This window comes from Ranitomeya variabilis, chromosome 7 (genome assembly GCF_051348905.1).
Source record: "Ranitomeya variabilis isolate aRanVar5 chromosome 7, aRanVar5.hap1, whole genome shotgun sequence".
Lineage (NCBI taxonomy): Eukaryota > Metazoa > Chordata > Amphibia > Anura > Dendrobatidae > Ranitomeya > Ranitomeya variabilis.
The window spans coordinates 49,584,758-49,604,494 of NC_135238.1; the positions used below are offsets into that span (position 1 = coordinate 49,584,758).

At 44.5% G+C, this 19,737-nt stretch overlaps 1 protein-coding gene across 2 annotated transcripts; it reads left to right on the forward strand.

Moving 5' to 3' along the window:
* The first annotated feature begins 1,255 nt into the window (after positions 1 to 1,255).
* On the forward strand, positions 1,256 to 15,512 carry RAC1 (Rac family small GTPase 1). Of its 2 annotated transcripts, XM_077275037.1 has the most exons (7): positions 1,324 to 1,592; positions 8,597 to 8,668; positions 10,514 to 10,631; positions 11,959 to 11,994; positions 12,370 to 12,432; positions 12,758 to 12,917; positions 13,860 to 15,512. In XM_077275037.1, exons 1-7 carry the CDS (start codon positions 1,558 to 1,560, stop codon positions 13,988 to 13,990), a joined length of 615 nt encoding a protein of 204 aa, XP_077131152.1. In that variant the 5' UTR covers positions 1,324 to 1,557; the 3' UTR covers positions 13,991 to 15,512. The 2 variants fall into 2 exon arrangements, with proteins under 2 accessions (XP_077131151.1, XP_077131152.1); XM_077275036.1 differs by lacking the exon at positions 11,959 to 11,994 and having other exon boundaries at positions 1,256 to 1,592.
* The last annotated feature ends 4,225 nt before the right edge of the window (positions 15,513 to 19,737 follow it).

Consider the following 19,737-nt stretch of genomic DNA (forward strand, 5'->3'; position numbering starts at 1 on the left):
TACCTGCCTTCAAAAGGACAACCTTTGACCCCACCGCTATGTCCAGCTATCGCCTCATATCACTGTTCCCATTCGCCTCCAAACTCCTTGAGCAGCACGTCCACGCTGAACTTTCCTCCCACCTCTCATCTAACTCGCTCTTCGACAACCTACAATCTGGCTACCGTCCCCACCATTGCACTGAGACTGCCCTGACCAAAAATACTAACGACTTACTTACAGCCAAAGCTAACGGACAATACTCTATACTCCTCCTTCTAGGCCTGTATTCTGCTTTCCACACAGTTGACGACTGCCTCCTACGACAGATCTTCTCTTCCCTTGGTGTCAAGGACCTTGCCCTATCCTGGATCTCCTCGTACCTTTCCAACCGCATATTCAGCTTTCTCAATGTGGACAAATCTGAACCCGTCATCTTTCCTCCATGTTGGTATCTTCCCTACCTGATCTATCACAGTAAATTACGCCACGCATTCCCCTGTACTGTCAGAGAAAAAAAAAATCTAACCAGTGTCATGAACATAAAAAAGCTTGAAAAAAGTCATGAAAATCACCAAAAATTAATTAAAAAAACACAACTTTTTTTTAAGAGGCCTAGAACGTCATTAGATAAAAAACGAAACTAGATTTGAATTTTTAGACTGAAAACTCTTCAAAATTCTCCTCCAAAGCTTTTTCGCTCAGTTTCTGCTTCAAAAACTCAGCAAAAAACCTCAGTGCGCACACACCTTAAGTGTGAGAAGAAAAAACAAATCTCCACAGGGCCGCGAAAGAAAAACGCTTGACAAAAATGTCATGAAAAACACTCAAATTCGAAAAAAGGTGAAAAACTTGTGTTTTAAAGAGGCTTGGAATGGTAGATGTGAGATTTCTTTATATATATTCATATAGTGTAAAAATAATAAAAAAAAGAGGCCTCGAACGTCATTATGTAAACAACAAATCTACATTTTTACGGTATTTTTTGGAGTATGTTCACACAGAGTTTTTTAAAGAGTTTTTAGAGCAGAAACGCTTTCAAATATACCTCAAAAACGTGAGCTAAAACGATCCTTAAAAGCAAAACAGAAAACTCTCATCAAAAAAGTCACAGAAAAAAATAAATAAAAATGTCTGGTTATGAGAGGAGCGCGCTATCCCCGGTAGTGACCACCAGGTGGCGCGCACCTCCTCCACTGCCTGGGAACTGGGTAGACGCCCCTTGCCCGCGTTTTCCCCTATGACGTCTGCTCCCTCTGCGCGCCGCCGCCGACCTCCGGGGCGCACCCAGGCGCGTGCACGGCGCGTTTCGAGGCGCGGCCGGTAGTGACGCGGGCTGCGCGCTTCCTGCATCTTATTATTGAGGCGCTCCAGCTCCGGGCTCAGGGTGGTGGCCGCAGCTCCTTACACGGTGCCCTCTTCGGTCTCTCGTACACAGAGGAGCCCGCCGGTGTCGCTGAGGCAGGAGTGAGCGGGTCACCCGAGCAGCCCCCTCAGGCCTCTCGGCGCCGCCTTTTTTTTTTTTCTTGCTTCCTTTTCCTCCTTTCCCGCTACCGGGAGCAACGACTCGGAGCAGCCATGCAGGCCATCAAGTGTGTGGTGGTGGGAGACGGGTGAGTGCCGCTCCGGGGCCGTGGTGTGGGGGGCGAGGGCTGCAGGGAGCCGGGGGCTGCAGGGAGCCGAGAGCTGCAGGGAGCCGGGGCCTGGAGCTGTGGAGGGGCAGGGCCGGCCAGCCCCCTCTCCGGCATGGATCTGCTCGCTCACCCTCACTGCGGATGTGGCACCATGCAGTGATCCAGTGAGGGGGATCTCACCTCGATCTGGGATCACTGTTTAACCCCTTACAGCTTCCTCTGTCAGTCCTGTGTATGACAGCTAGGATTGTGTCTGAGCATCGCCAGCTCTGCGTGGTGCCAAAGGGAAATCTGTGGATATGATCTCTCAGACTGATGGGAACGCGTTGTGCGCCTCCGTCACATCAGCATTAGGCTACGTTCACATTTGCGTTGTGTGGCGCAGCGTCCATTTTTGGCTTGATTTTCGGCGCAAAAAAATGCATCATGCAGCGCCCTGACGCTTGCGCCAAAAATTACGCATGCGTCACAAAATGCAAGACAAGGCATGTCCATGCGCCCCCATGTTAAATATAGGGGCGCTTGACGCATGCGTCGCCGAACCTGCGCCCAACGCAAATGTGAACATAGCCTTATGGTAATAGGGGCCGCACTGGTTATTATGGGGTCCATTTTATTTTCCCAAAAAGTGCTGTTCTGTTTGCAATGGATCGCTTAGTCCGATGGGTGACACGTAGTGCTGGGAACAGACGTGGCTGATGCCTGCTGTATATGGAGCAGTGTCCCAGTCCAGGCCCCTTGTGTGCCAGCTGTGGGTGATGACTTGTCTCATGTTGCCCCGTGTACAGGAAGCGATTGTGAATAATATATATATTCCCCAGTATGTATATGGAGGGGTGACTACATACTGTTTATTGGGGGGGGTCTCATAGATCACAGTTCGCAGACCCTATCCGGTATGCCTCAAAACATTCTTACAGGTGAACAATCCCTTCAAATGAGGGTTAAGACGCACATTAATGTCATTAAAGGGGTTGTCCAACGGAAATAAGCAATCTATGTCGGACAAGTGCTAACTTGCTAATGGATGGGGGTCCGACTATTAGGACTGGAACCGATCAGCAGAACGGGAATCTTTATCCCAAATGACAAAAGAGAACGTTGTGTGGAATTTCTGACCGCTGCTCCATTCATTCCGAGGCTTCAAGAAAAACCTGAATACAGCACTCAGCAGCCCCATGGGGAATGAATGGAGCAGCAACCACTGCCATAACGTACATTCTGCGGGTGCATTCACATCTGTGAGACGGCCTGTGTCGTGTATGTGTGTGTATATCTATATATATATATATATATATATATATATATATATATATATATATATATATATAATCTCGCTTGGACATTACACGTGGACGTGTGAATGCACCCGTGCTGCAAGAAGTCCCCTGTTCTGTTGATCGGAGCAGATCCCAGCCATTGGACCCCCACCGGTCAGCAAGTTATCACCTACTTGTTTTCAATGGACAACCCCTTTAAACAAGCAGTGGCTGGGGAAATCCAGTACATCTCCAGATCTGTGTATTTTTATTTTTTTTCCTCGCTCACAGTGAACAGGGATGACATTGCTTGCATTAGTCCATCTATAGTGGATTTGGTGTCTGTATCCTGTACATCGGTCGTGTGACTGCCATAGGCCTGGTAGTAATTAGCTGATAACCTACATTTGGCCGCAGTGATGGGAATAGTTTCGGTCTTAGGGTACTGTCACACAGTACCATTTTGATCGCTACGACGGTACGATTCGTGACGTTCTAGCGATATCGTTACGATATCGCAGTGTCTGACACGCAGCAGCGATCAGGGATCCTGCTGAGAATCGTACGTCGTAGCAGATCGTGTGGAACTTTCTTTCGTCGCTTGATCACCCGCTGACATCGCTGGATCGTTGTGTGTGACAGCGATCCAGCGATGTGTTCGCTTGTAACCAGGGTAAACATCGGGTAACTAAGCGCAGGGCCGCGCTTAGTAACCCGATGTTTACCGTGGTTACCAGCGTAAACGTAAAAAAACAAACAGTACATACTTACATTCCGGTGTCTGTCCTCCAGCGTCTCAGCTTCTCTCCACTGTGTGAGCGTCTGCCAGCCGGAAAGCGAGCACAGCGGTGACGTCTGACGTCACCGCTGTGCTTGCCGGCTATGGCGCTTTTACACAGTGGAGAGAAGGAGAACGCCGGGGACAGACACCGGAATGTAAGTATGTACTGTTTGTTTTTTTTACGTTTACGCTGGTAACCACGGTAAACATCGGGTTACTAAGCGCGGCCCTGCGCTTAGTTACCCGATGTTTACCCTGGTTACCGGGGACTTCGGCATCGCTCCAGCGCCGTGATTGCAACGTGTGACCGCAGTCTACGACGCTGGAGCGATATTCATACGATCGCTGCGACGTCACGGATCGTGCCGTCGTAGCGATCAAAATGGTACTGTGTGACAGTACCCTAACAGCGCATTGGTCGTACATGATCAGGTCACGGACGATAGCGGTTTACACCAATCGTCTGAGAATGTCACCGTGCAGGTATTCAGTCAGCAACCGGGAAGACGCTGAGCTGAAATTCCACGTAGAGTCCATGGATAAGAGTCCTAATCTCCTACAGCCCTTTTTAACTCTTGTGACCACTTAATGCGTCAGGTCATGTTGAATTATTGAGGAATGTGCTCACCTGTGGTATCCGCTGCTAAATTATGGTAGTTGTGCCTCTGTGACATTCCCTTTAACCCTTTGTAATTCCAAAGTTGAAGGCGGCAGGCTGCAGATGTAATGTCCACAGCACCGCTCAATGTCGTCGTCTTTGATTTTCGGAAGACTTCATTCACAATTCTGCTGATATAATACGCTGCAGATTTGCCCTTTTTCCTCATTCTGATTTTTTTTTTTTTTTTTTTTTTTTTCTTTTTTCCCCCCATGTCTTTTGGGTCAGTTAATTTTTACCATTAGTGATTTTCTCATATGCAAGAAAATAAAACTTGCAATTTTAAAGATCTATGCGCCTTCTGTGATGTTTTCAGATCCTAGACTTATACGGGTGATTTTATTTATTTATTTTTTTCTTCTGATCCATGACTCCAGGGTTAAAACAGGAGATTATTTATTTTCTTCTGGGTAGGCTCCGTAGGCAATAAAGACATGTGAAAAGGATCATATACTGTAATGGGTATGTGTTTTAGCTGTGAGACATGGTATTCATGAATGAGGCCTAAGGGTGTGATTATATGTAACAGTAGCGCGCTGCATGGGCAAGAACCATGACAATTATACCAAATTACCACAATAGAACCACATGCTAGTTTGGTGCCCTGTACGTCACAGACCTCAGTAATCGGTGTCGCCTCGGGTTGTGGTTAATATCTCCCTACATTTATAAATTTGTCATCTGACCCCAGCACACACTGAAAATAAGGCAAAAAGGAGTCAAATATGTGACTAAACCTGAGATAGCTGCAGCCAGAGAGAGGTCTGGGTATCTTATCATCGTTTGTCAAATCAACCGTCCCAGCTACATCTAAGGATAGGAGAGAAGTATTGAAACTTGGCGTAGAGGATTGTGCGGTAGTTGGGAGTAGTAGATGTTTAGGTGCTATATAAATAAAATTATTATTATGCTATGTTCCCACGATGAGCATTTGGCCCTACTTTGTGTCGTAGTGTATGTATTCTCTCTAATTCATAAGATAAGAACACAAAGGCTGTACAGTCATGTTTAGGTCTGCAGGAGAGGCAGACAGGACTTCTCATTGCCAGTATAGGAGACTGGATATACTGGCCATATTGCTCCCAGGCCACTATAGATCACTGTGTTGGATCTCATTAGCTCTAGTGACACAACGACAAAGGTGCTGAGTTCTTAGAATACATTCATACATGTTAAAAACCTTACAGTTTCGAGCTGTTACCAAATAGGCAACCCTGGCCTAATGTATACATTTTTGGGGGGCCATTAAGATGGTATAGGAGGGCAATCTACAAAGATTAATGTTCCTATAGATACCCTGGTGTGCCAGGATCATGCCATTTGGGGTGCCCACCCCCTCTCGCTTTACCCTGGGGTTGAGGTGCGTGTTTTGTTTTTTTTTTGTTTGTTTTTTACCAGATGTAAATGATTCATTGATTTGTATCTATTGACTCACATTGTAACACTTCATACCAATTCACTCTTTTATTACATTACACTTAACTTTTTGAGGTAGTTGCACGTCAGTCTGCACATATTTTTTTTTTTTTGTAAATGAATTCTTTATTTTTGTGATTGAGGCCTTAAATACAAATAGTTTTCTGAGAACATGTTCTTATGGAGCGGAGTGAATGGGATTTCCTGAGGACTCCGTTTCTACAGTGTAACATCTGGCAAAAGTGTGGCAGGAGAGGGACATGTGCATGTACCCTAAGGAAATCCGCAGCCCCGGCTATAACAAGTCTCAACTGCTAGAGCACGAGACAGGAAGAGTTACCATAGGGACATTGGGATGTTTGATGTTACAGCAAAACATCTGTGAGATCGCAGCACCTGGAGAGGGAAATCCTCATTTGGGTTTTTAATGTTTGTATTGTTTGATCCGTATCTGATCCAGTAGATGGGATAACTCTGTACATTTATTCAGACTTTGGAGGTTTCTTATATAATTTTAAAAACCTGCACCCCTCAACGTATTCATAGTTGCTTTCAGGTAGTTCATTAAATTTTGATAACTTCTGTACAAGCCATTATAGCCGGCTGACTCCAAGGCCGTTATTTGGCCATGAATTGCCATTGCAGCCGTCGGGAAACAACAAAATCTCTATCAATGGGGTTAATGAAGGAGCCCCCACACTGTTAACCATCTTGATGCTGTAGTTACTATTGACAGCAGGAATTAAGTGGTTAACCGGCCATAGTCGGTGTCAACACTGATCATGGCTGATGCAGAAAATAGTAGTTAGCTATAGTGTACATATGACAGCTACATAATTGTTACCCAATGGGAGAGGCTAGTCTCTTATCTCGCAGGTCAGTAAAACTACACATTGGTTAATAAGGACCGCTTTCTTTAAAATAAGTTGTTTCCCTCCCCTTCCTTCTTGAAGCTGCCAATAACAGCTGATGCAGTCTCGGATGCATCTGAGCGGAGTATGGCAGCGTCTGGAAAGGAGGAGTGAAGGCGGACACCCTGCAAAGACTCTTAAAGGGAATCTGTCACCCCCAAAATCGCGGGTGAGGTAAGCCCACCGGCATCGGGGGCTTATCTACAGCATTCTGTAATGCTGTAGATAAGCCCCCGATGTGTCTTGAAAGATGAGAAAAAGATGTTATTATACTCACCCAGGGGCGGTTCCGCTGCTGGTCCGGGTCCTCCCATCGTCATCAGATGACGTCCTCTTCTGCTCTTAACGCTCCGGCGCAGGCGTACTGTCTGCCCTGTTGAGGGCAGAGCAAAGTACTGCAGTGCGCAGGCGTGGGGCCTCTCTGACCTTTCCCTGCGCACTGCAGGACTTTGCTCTGCCCTCAGGACAGACAGGACGCCGGAGCCGCAGCGTGAAGACCAAAAGAGGACGTCATCTGATGAAGATGGGAGGTGCCGGGCCAGCAGCGGGAACTCCCCTGGGTGAGTATAATCTAACCTCTTTTTCTCATCTTTCAGGTAACATCGGGGGCTTATCTACAGCATTCCAGAATGAAGGACAAATGGTCAAAGAAAGATGTTTATTATGGTTGAAGTCATCCATTTTCATCGCTTAACCCATCATCTTTGTTTTTGGGGAATTCAATGATTCCCAGCCATCCCACCTTTTATGATTCCTGGGAAGGCGAGGAGGTTGGTGCCTTCATGCTTGGCTGGCAGTTTGGACCAGTGGCATTGTCGCACTGCTGGTCGGGACTGTGCGCTATTTGATGCGGTAAGCAGAGGCAGCTTTGCTTCTCCAGGAACTCTGGAGCCCCGAGGCTGCCCCAGATCAGCAGTGGGCTCCAGCGATCCAGGTGGGCTTCAGCGCAGTGCTTACAGGGTCTATTGGTAAGAAGTTGATGTCTAGGTTACTGGTCTCTTAAACAAAGGAATACAGCGCTTACAGAGAACCATAAAATTAAAAATCACTGTTATTGGAGAGAAATGTGTCAAGTAAATTGCCAAGTTTTTTTATATATAATTTTTTTCTTTTGTTTTCCATGCACTTAGAAATTTTAGCTGTTTTTATGATAAGACCCTTTAAACCTAATATGTTAAGACAACTATTAAATTCTTTTAAAGGGTTTGTCCACTACTCGGACAACCTCTTAAGTGCATTATCCAGTGTAAAATAAAACTAAGATGCTCATCTGCCGCACTGTTCCAGCAATGTCTCTACCAGGGATCTTGTGACATGGAACGTGAGCACTGCAGCCAATCGTTGGGATGAGCTGCTTCGCTCAGACTTATTTCAGATGACCCTCGGACATCTGGGGAAGGTGTGACTTCTGCTGCCAAATAACGTCCGCTGATGGCAGCCATGTTCACGTGACATAATAATGCCATGCGAGCCCTGGGAGACCCGATGCTGGAGGGGAGCATCGCTTCTCTTTTATACTAGAGAATACATGATGTAAGACAGTTGTCTGAGTAGTGGGAAATCCCTTTAATAATGGAGTTGGTCAGAAATAACTGCAATGATGGGAAATAGGCTGTTTATAAACAGGATGGACATTTTGTATCTGGGGGCTGTGCCACAGGGAAGGATGCTTACCCAGTTCAGAGAACATGACCTTTTGGATTGATTATATTCTTACTTTGTATTTATTTTTAAATCTAAAATGTGAGTTACGATCGGATATTGCTTCTGTAATATCCTATGGGCTGCAGGTACACTCTTGACTATGCGTTATGCTACATATCCATTTAGTCATCAGAGGGTAAAATGCAGTATATTATGGCAGGTCTAAGCAGTTGGTAAATGACTTGCAGTAAAGTGTAAATCTGCATTGATTTTTTCCAGGCTTCATTAACCTGTATATCTTCTTCATATTCCAGAGCTGTTGGTAAGACTTGTTTGCTGATCAGTTACACTACAAATGCATTCCCCGGAGAATACATCCCAACTGTGTAAGTATGGCCCACTGTTGTTTTCACAAACTTGTTCATTTACCTGTTAGCTTTTCTCAAAGAAGATCTAGACGTCAAAAACCGTAAATGGCCGTGATGAGGAGAGCTGCCTATATGCAGCAGTTATAGGTGGCGTAACTCAATTTTCAGGGCCCAGTCCAGCACCCAGGTGGGTAATTCTTGGCAGTAGGACAGGAGCACTTACTACCACCTACTGGCATCTGCGGCTCTTGATTTGCTGGTCGAGCAAGACCTCATCATTGCACTGTGGTGTCACACCAAGCCAAAAGAAAAGCCATGGTGCTCAAGGCAGCCATCCAGCGGCCACAGATTGGTATGGTAGCTGGACTGGGTCCTGTGAATTGATTTGCACCAACTCTAGCAATGGCCGTGTGTTGGCGGCAGGGCAGATATGACATGCAGTTTCTGTAAGTATTGTAAAGTGAATAGAAATTATGGAAATGTTATCGCACACTTCGCTGTTCCCATAATACCGCCTCTGGACACTAATAGACAGGTACACCCCCTGTAGACTTGGTCACTGATCCAGTTGCATTGTGTAAGTTGGTGGTCTGCTGCTGTTGTAAAGCTATACTTCCTGGCCCCTTATCTGATAAAAATGTTGCTTTGTAAACCCCAGTATCGGTCTCTCTGACACATGAGGCTCTAAATGTGCAAATAATCGTAATAAAAACGACTGACTTCACCTCACACCTGCCATGACCTTACGGAGGTGTAGATGTCTAGGTGATCGTTTGGTCCATAGCCACGTTATTCCACCAAAAATCATTTGGAACCTGGTTGGACCATAAGGTTACTGATTTCTTTAGATACAGGTCCTTTAAACTTTGCCATTATATAAACCCCCTCAAGGATGTTTTCAAATTATTATTTTGCTGTTTATTTTTTTTGTCCTGTTGGTTCTAGATGCTTTTTGGTCTCCCATTGATATACTTTTTGCTTGTTTTTTTTTGTTTTTTTTTTTCCCCTCCCCTGACTCTCAGCTCTTTGTATAATACTATACAATATATATTATATAGTTTATATAATATAATTACACAGAAGCAGTTGATTTTTTTTATTTTTTTTTCTTCTTTTCTTGTGGTATTGATGGATTTGTTTGTACTCCGTATTCTGCTTAATGTACGCACCCATTGTACAAAGACTTCTGTGCACTGCATACGTTGTGTGGATGCGTTTTACTATTTGTTTTATATTGAGCCATCCTAGTAATACTGTAAATGATTATCTCCCTCATGATTTTTTTTTTTTTTGCAATAAAAATGTTCATTTTCCAGCTGTCCGGCCACCACTAAGACACACACTATCACCTTATGAACCCTATATGCAGGAAATTTAGGCAATAAATTGTTTTTTGTGTAGAAAATGTGCAAGTTTTACTCTACACATTGCAAAGGGTCAAATGTGCACGAACATCCACAGCATAAATTGACATGTTGCGGCTTTTAAATCCACGGCATGTGCTTAAGATTTTCTCGAAAGCTCATTCCCAATGCTGCTACTGTAGCACAGAGGATTTCCACAGTCGGTTCCTCCATGGAACATGCCCTAAAGCGGTGTTTCCCAAACTCCAGTCCTCACGGATCCCCACAGGTCATATTTTCAGGATCTCATTAGTATTGCAAAGGTGAGAGAACTTGTGGCCATTTCTGATGCCTTGATGACAATTCCATCACCTGTGCAATACTATGGAAATCCTGAAAACACGATCTGTTGGGGACTGTGAGGATTGGAGTTTGGGAAATGCTGCCCTAAAGCTTAGTTTTAGTCATGAGCGTGAACAGTTTAACCTTAGAATTTTCTTTATTATCCACTAATATTCAGATTTGACAACTACTCTGCCAATGTCATGGTGGATGGAAAGCCAGTGAATTTAGGATTGTGGGATACTGCTGGACAAGAAGATTATGATAGGCTGCGTCCGCTATCTTACCCACAGACGGTAAGTATCTGATTATTTCTTTGTTATGGAGCGATTACTGTCTATCATTCTTATTCACTATATCAAGCCTGAACGCTTCTTGGGGCTTCTTCCTCCTGAGTAATTGTAGCTTTGAGCTAAAGTTTCTTGCGTGCATCAATCAGATGTGGTGGAGGGGTAAAGCCATTTTGCTCGCTCTGTTCAGTCTTGGTTCGGTTTGCTTGCTCGGTTCAGTCTCGGTAAAACATTAATATTTGCCAGTGTTGCTTCTTGGAGTGATATGTGATGGCTCAGACGTGTGCATTGGATGCATATAGAAGCGATCTGCTAGTAAAAAATCATCTGATGCAGTGCCAAAAACTTTACAAAGAGCGATAGAAAAGAACAGATATGATCTCCAGACGACATGGCTGGTTTTCGAAAAAAGTATTCCCAATAAAATAACTTTTTCTACAGCTGTGGTGTTACTTCCCTGGGAAATGTATAAACACATTTATTGCTATTCCTCTTGCCAATGGGACACCTTTACTTGCCCACACACAGTCACTGTATTGACAAGAGGAAAGCTGACATTGTAATTATTCATATATTGTCCAGACTAGTGGAACTCAACTATGATTTAGGAAAAGTTTTTGCTGAATTTTCATAAAAAAATTTTTTTCTTAAATTTATGGTATTGGGCTAGATGGTTTTACTTTCCCGGTAGCTACCATCAGTTCTCTATCTGTATAGTGGGTGAATAGTTAGGTCAAAAATAGTGATAAGTGTGCTCGGATAAGGTTTTATCATGCTCTGGTGCTGAGTGTCTTCGGCGTGCTTGAAAACTATGCTCGAGTCCCCGCGCCTGCATGTTTTGCGGCTGTTTGACATGCAGGGATGGCCTGTTTGTTAGGCAGTCCCTGCATGTATTGCAGCTGTCTAACAGCCACGAGACATGCAGCTGTGAGGACTCAAACATATTATTCAAGCACGCCGAAGTCACTTATTTAGCACCCGAGCATGTTTGCTCATCACAAGTCAACAGCTTTCATGTTTTCCATCCTCCTGGGTGATTGTATTGTAGAGTGTTAGTAAAATGCACCAAAACATTCATGCACAGACCAGTTTATAATTTGCCCCAATAGTTTCAATCTACAGTTTTGTTTTGTTTTTCTTTTGAGAATTTTCTAAACCTATAAAGCAGAATTTTCCGCTTCCATCTGTCTCTCTGCTCTGCCTTCATCTCTGTAAGACCAATTTCAGCCTGCGTTGCACGAGACGTGGGCGGTAATTTCTCCCGGTCACAGGAGGGAGGCGAGCGTCCATAAAGCGCTAAACTCTGCTTTTGAATCTAAATATTTTTTGCTAGGCTATAAGCCCGAGCCCCAAAGCTGCCAATGTTTCGGTGAGTTAATGAAAGCCTGCAGCTAACGGAGCGGTCTGCCACGTCTGTCATGTCCGCCACCTTCTCTTGGTGTAGGCTGCGATCTGCGGAAAGTGTCGCCTTGCTTGCAGAGCACAATTAATGCTTTTTATGTCCCTGTTGATCTACAATCTAAAACCACCCTGACTGGGAAATAGAGGAAGAATTAATTTCCTTTTCATGTTCTTCTTATGTTTTCAATGTGGTTTGCACTTCCCTGATTCTAAATTTAAAGCACTTTCCCCTTCCAAGTAATATTTGCTTTTCTGATCTTTTTGCAGAGTCTCTAAGTTCTGTGTCTGATTTGTATGTTAAATGAACACTATTAACTTTTATTGTCATTCCCTTGTTTTCTAGGACGTGTTTCTAATTTGCTTTTCTCTCGTGAGCCCGGCTTCCTTTGAAAATGTCCGTGCTAAGGTAAATGTACATTTCTCTATGGGGGGGGGGGGGGGGCTTGCTACAGTTGCAGGAATGTGGGGCTGTATATAGGCTTCTGGTGGCTCGTAGAGTTTTGTTCTGGAGGTGAGAAGTTCAATGTCTGGTGACATGATTCCACGTCAATGAATAGGGGGACACACTGGAGCCAGAGGCTCTGGCAGCTCACAGCGAGTCCTGACCTCTGTCATGGTGTTAGTGTTAAGCTGCCTCATTGTTTGGAAGGTTTATTGGTGCAGACGTGACCCAGATCTACACGACTGACGATAACGCTCTTTATTTTATTTACCCTCTTATTCTTGAATAGTGGTACCCAGAGGTCCGACACCATTGTCCTAACACTCCCATTATCCTTGTGGGCACAAAACTTGATCTGAGAGACGATAAAGACACAATCGAGAAGCTGAAAGAGAAGAAACTTACACCCATAACCTATCCTCAGGGACTTGCCATGGCAAAAGAGATCGGTATGCAACTTTTTTTTTTTTTAACACTATGTTAATGGTGATGTGGGGGAATATCTGTACGGTCTAGATCTAAATAAAGATCACACACCGGCAGGAAAAGCCGATTCTTCAGCATTGTAAATCACTATCCTTTTGTGTAAAAACTCCCAGCAGAGGGGGAAACTCTGCATAAATACTACTTCTGAAATGCTTCTCTCTGCCGATCATGTATATGCAAGTTAGTGTCACAGTTATTTATTATACATGGCCGGGACTTCTACATCGGCGCTTGCGAGCAGAATCTACCACGTGAGACAAGCACCCGCACATAAATGGCTCCACAAGTTAACACTATGAAAGCAAATATGGGTGTGAAGGCAAGAAGTTATAACATAATGGGAATAAGATGAATGGTGGATACACAAAATATACAAGCCATGAGCATAGAGGGGGAACAAAGCACCTTACAAGATCTAAATGAATAATGCACTCCACTTTACTAGTGATGAGCGAGTGTACTCGTTGCTCGGGTGGTCTCCGAGTATTTGTGACTGCTCGGAGATTTCGTTTTCCTTGCAGCAGCTGAATGATTTACGGCTACTAGACAGCTTGATTACATGTGGGGATTCCCTAGCAACCAGGCAACCCACACATGTACTCAGGCTGGCTTACAGCTGTAAGTCATGCAGCTGTGTCAACAAAAACTAAATCTGCGAGCAGTCATAAATACTCGGAGACCACCTGAGCAACGAGTATACTCAGTGCTCATCACTACACTTTACATGTATTGGTTGCACATAGTTTTTACATTGCAATCTTTATTGAGCCGCAGCGGCTGGTCCCAGAGAAGTGCGAAGCTTCTTAAGAGACCTCTCCACGTCTGTAAGATCTGTTCCTGCTTTCTGTAATACAAGTACGAGGTCCTTGTACAGGAAATAAGTTGTTTTGGCGTTCTACCAACAGGTGCGGTGAAATACTTGGAATGCTCGGCCCTTACACAGCGAGGACTGAAGACCGTGTTTGACGAAGCAATACGAGCAGTTCTCTGCCCACCCCCAGTGAAGAAGAGGAAGAGAAAATGTCTGCTTTTGTAATCCTCGCTCTCCTCACCCAACCCCGGTCCTAAACTCAAACAATGCCAACTCCCCCAGCCCTATTTGTAATACTTCATTCTCTGCCTATAATCTTGAATCTACAGAATATTACATTCATTTCCTCCCTTATGTGACATGCATCTTTTCTCCAGATTCTACTAATCTTCCCTAAAGGATAAATTAATCTATTTAGCCTTATTTACTTTCTGAAAACGGTTTTTCCTCTACTTTTTTTTTTCTTCCACTAATTAATTGTTGCCAAAATGCCCACCCATCTGTTCCATATTTTTTGTGCTACTATCATGAGCCATTAAAAACTCTATATAATAAAGACATGGATTTTTACTCCGATACGACTTCTGACTACACAGGAAGCGGCTATAGCGATACGAGTTTATACTGTTCATACATTGACGGGAGGCGCGAGGGCCTTACTGCGTATATTAAGAAAAAAAAAAACTTTATTAATCTTAAGTCACTGTATTGCATTGTAAATCAGAATGGTTATTTAGGAATGTTAGAGATATTATGTATCTTTTTACTGCTTGGGTTACAAATAAAATTTTGGTTAAAGGGTACTAATCTGCTCTTTTGGACAAAAAAAATGAATTTAAGATGGCAATGTAAAATATAGGTTTCAGGGTTTTACTAGTAAAGTGAAGCAGCAGTATTTAAAGGTGACACTACCGCTTTGAAACTAGGTAAAAAAAAAAAAATTGCGTGTTATGGATGCAGTAGGAAAGGTTACTATAGGGCGAGTTCTTCACCTGCTGACTCCCCGGTTCGCAGGGCATTGAGTCCTCCACCTTGGTTTAGGTGGCAGAGGGGTGCACCGTGGTATTTTGGGAGTATAGTACCCATTGATGTGCGTCCTTACAGTATAGAACGGGCATTCCCACAGATTCGGAGTTGTACATGCTTTCCATGTCATCTTGCTCGTAAAGTATCTTGTATTCTAATATCTGATTATTGTAACTTGCCTTTTTTTGTAGTTTTATGAACATTATACCCAATACTGATGCTTTTTTTTTTTTTTTTCTTAATTTTGCCTAACGGTGTGCTCTTAATGGTTTTCTTATAACACTAGGTGTACAAATCATGTGAAAATGCTAAACCAGTGTAGACCTTCTTACGTTGGCGACTGTGACGCGGCCATACAAATGCAGTAATTTACTAATTTTTTCTTTAATGTCATCTTTTTATTTTTTACGTCGTAAATTTTTTTTATTTTAAGCATTGCCTTGAATCGGTTCTGCTCTTTAGGGGTCTGTGAGGTCTTAATTATAGGGCAAGTATTAATGACATGGTGCGCACCCCGTAAACCAAACACCAATAGAAATGACAAGTGACTCAACCTTTCTACAACACGAACAAATTCAAAGCGCATTTCAGCAATGTTGCAAAAAAAAAAAATGAAAAGGAAAAAAATAATTGTGAACAGTGTTTTTACATTGATCTTTTGCTAATGCAATTTAGTGTTTTACATGCATGTTTGAATTAATAAATCCTTAAACTATAAAAATTGGTACACGGCTCTTTTCATTTGATCTTGTGTTAATTGATTTTTTTTTTTTCCTATTTTATAAATTGACATGGTGAATGATATATTTAAATGTATAGATGGAGTAGCCGGAATACATAGGATTGTTGTCAAGATGAAGCTTCAGGATCACACCGCTCCTAGCCCCTGGCTTTCTGCTTTGCCTTGGAGGCGGTGCGCTCCTGAAGAACTCTCCCAGGCTGCATGGCAGAGAAGCGCTTACTTCGGAGCGGTGCAAGCCAGCTGTAAAGCACTGCTCATGCCGTTAGCTCATTGCTTAGGTAATCCGTCACACTGGGACTGCATGGTATATATGGCAATGAGCTGTATACTATAAAATTTTAAACCAAACTTGGAACATTTTTTTTTTTTAAAGGGTTGAATTGAAAAATTACTTGTCTTTACGTTTATGAACTTGAGACAACACCATTTTATAGGGGTTGTCCAATTGCACAAACTTTCATTAGTTAACAAATTGACAAATTTATGGCACTTGGATCACGACCTTTCTAAAGGGAGAGTAAGTTTTTCTTTACAAACTTTTTGTATTGTCCAATAACCACATACCATATACTGTATGAAACATCTACTTTAAAGAGAACCTGTCATCAGGATTTTGCTCGGTAAACTACATACTGTCATGTTGGCGCTGTTATACTGATTAAAATGATACCTGGGGTGAAGAAATCTGTCTTGTGGTTCTTGTTTCATCTGTGTTTGCACTTTTGAGTTAATGATATGCTCGTGCATTGGGGTGGCCTGTGGGCTAATACTTGTCATTTTGTGCTTAAGTGACAGGATACTGAACCTTCCTCCTGCATTAGAGCAGCCAGCCGGTTAATATTTTTTACCCTTCGCCACGACAGCACCCCACATGAGAGAGAGGGATCCGCCCCATAGGAACAGGAAACCTACAGAATAAAAGGAGGCGGTCCCCTCTCCTCCTCAGTTTAGGTTTCCTGTTCCTACAGGGACCCGGCTTACCTACAGATGAAGAGGATCCCTGGGCCATGCACCCGCCTGCGTCGGTATCTGAGGGAACGGCAGGGGCTGCGGTTCCAGAAGCAGCGGCGGGGGAGCCCCTGCTTGCAGCCTCCCCCCTCGTCTGGCCAAGCATCCACGGTCCGGGTCCGGTCACCGTGGGTCCGCCCGGCACCGTGAGGACGCGCGCGCTGCTGCGGCCGGCTTAATACTTCTGGCCGCCGCATGGTGAGTGAGAGCGGCGCGTCTATCCCGGAAGTCGCTGGAGCACTTCCGGGTTGGTCCGGGGAGGCAGGAGAATGGGCGGCAGATTTAAAAATGCAGCGCTAGCGTCGGGCCGGTGTGTGTAAGATGGCTTCACCGGCCGACGATGCGCACTTGCCCGCAGTGCAACAGCGTTCTCCTAGCAAGGAGAGAAGCGCTAGGAGCAGCACAAAGAGTGGTGGTCGACCTCCAGAGAAGGGTTCTACCACCAAACGAAATCCGCCTCCAGAACCGGTACCTGTCAGCTTCACTGGGTGAGTTTTTGAAAGAGTCTCTTCCTATATGCTGATATATGTTCCTCCTGTATCTTTCCTAGACTAAGAAAAGGACACACAAATCCAAGCACAAGGAATGTGCTTTATGTACGCAGCCCCTCCCGGATGATTATGTTAAAAAACTGTGTTCGGAGTGTATCATGCAAACCTTACGGCAGGAAAACATAATGACTCCATCAGATGTCAGAGCTATGATCCGGGAAGAAATGCAGGGGTTGGCGCAGACTAGTACCACCAGTACCCGTCAGCTTAGTAGGTCCAAATCTCCGGTCAGTTCACAGTCAGAGGACATATGTATATCCTCAGGCGAAGCGGAATCCCAGCCGAGCTCATCCGAGACTGAAGGGGGACTTTGTCTTCCCAACAGCAGTGTGGACAATTTAATAAAATCGGTCAGAAGCACGATGGGGTGCTCAGATGAGAAAGAAAGTAAATCAGCTCAGGACATCATGTTCGCGGGGTTAGGACAGAGGAAACGTAGGTCCTTCCCTGTCATAAAAACTATTAAAGAAATAGTAAAAAAAGAGTGGGATAAGCAAAATAGAGGTTTTCTACCATCATCCTCTAAAAGACGCTATCCCTTCAGCGACGAGGAGCTAAATACCTGGTCGAAAGTGCCGAAGGTGGATGCCGCTGTAGCCTCCACAACCAAACAGTCGGTCTTACCGGTGGAGGATTCAGGAGTCCTGACAGACCCGCTGGACCGTAAAGCGGAAGCTTTACTAAAAAGGTCGTGGGAAGCCAACAACGGGGGCGTTCAGGCCCGCCATATCTAGCACCTGCACTGCGAGGTCACTACTAGTGTGGATGGAGCAACTGGAGGAACAGATTAGAGGTAGAACTTCGAGAGAGTCAATCCTGCCGAAATTCCCTCTAATCAAAGAAGCAGTAGCATTCCTGGCTGATGCCTCTGTGGATTCGCTACGCCTAGCAGCCAGGTCAGCCGGCCTAGTGAACACAGCCCGGCGAGCACTCTGGCTAAAGAACTGGAAAGGGGACGCACAGGCCAAAGCAAAACTTTGTGCGATCCCCTGCCAGGGTGAGTTTCTTTTCGGAAAAGCGCTGGATGAGCTCCTGAGTAAAGCAGGAGAAAGGAAAAAAGGCTTCCCTAACCAGTATCTTCCATCCTACAGGAGAGCCTTCAAAAGACGTCCCTTTACCAGGAACAAGCCGTTCGAACAAAGGGAGCGATGGGAGTCGAAGGACCCGAAACAAAAAGGTGCCTTTTTTAGCGGGTCCCATAACCCGAAACGCAAATACCGCTAACCAGGAGGTAGGCGGCAGATTAAAATTCTTCCTCCCCAGATGGGAACAAATAACATCCAGCCAGTGGATTCTGGACATTGTACAGTACGGCCTAAAATTGGATTTTGACCGAATCCCTTGGGATTCCTTTATAGTAACATCTCCAAAAGGTCAAGACCAACAAAGGGCTCTGGAATCAGAGATCCTATCTCTTCTGTCTAAAAAAAGTCCTGATAGAAGTTCCCCAGGATCAAGAAGGGAAGGGGTTCTATTCCCCTTTATTCTTGATCAATAAGCCTGATGGTTCATTTAGAACCATCATAAACCTCAAGAGATTAAACGCCTTCCTGCGTAATCATACCTTCAAAATGGAATCCATTAGTTCAACCATAAAACTCTTGTTTCCTAGGTGTGTCATGGCCGGAATAGACTTAAAGGATGCCTATTATCATCTTCCCATACATGCCGAACATCAAAAGTATCTAAGGGTAGCAGTCATCCTGGAAGGACAGGTTCGTCACTTTCAGTATGTTGCAATGCCATTTGGGCTTTCTATGGCTCCCCGCATCTTCACTAAGGTGATATTAGAAGTGATGGCTCATCTACGTCAACGAGATACCTTGATAATACCCTACCTAGATGACTTTCTAGTGGTGGGAAACTCTATGCTCCAGTGTAAAACCCGTCTATCTAATACGATCTCTTCCCTACAGGAGTTAGGTTGGATCGTCAACTTCGAAAGATCCCGGCTGAATCCAGAAACCGTCCAGACATTTCTAGGAATCCAGCTAGACTCCGTAAGTCAGAGATGCTTCCTCCCCCAGGCAAAGAAACTGACTATACAATCAAGGGTATCAGACGCAACCCCTACATGACACTAAGGAAGGGCATGTCTTTGCTGGGGTCATTATCATCATGTATCCCTGCTGTACCATGGGCACAATTTCATACTCGTCAATTACAGTATGAGGTATTGTCGGCTCAGGGAAAAGACTGACATCTAGAAAGCAGAATAACTCTTTCCAAAGATGTCTTAGAATCACTATCCTGGTGGCTAGACATGGACCACCTCTCAGAGGGTGTGCCATGGATAATAGACCCGTCTAAAATAATTACCACCGACGCCAGCCCTATTGGGTGGGGAGCACATATGAAAGACAGTCTGGCCCAAGATACTTGGGACCAGGCAGAATTGTCATGTTCCTCCAATTGGAAGGAGTTAAAAGCGGTAGAATATGCCTTAAATCACTTTCTTCCGCAGATTCAAGGAGCAAATGTAAGAATTTACTCGGACAATTCCACCACAGTGGCATATGTGAACCGTCAGGGTGGTACAAGGTCAGGAAGTCTAATGACCATAGCTGCAGACATCTTCCAGCTGGCAGAGACTCATCTAACATCCCTAACAGCCCTGCACATCAGAGGTGTAGAGAACATCAGGG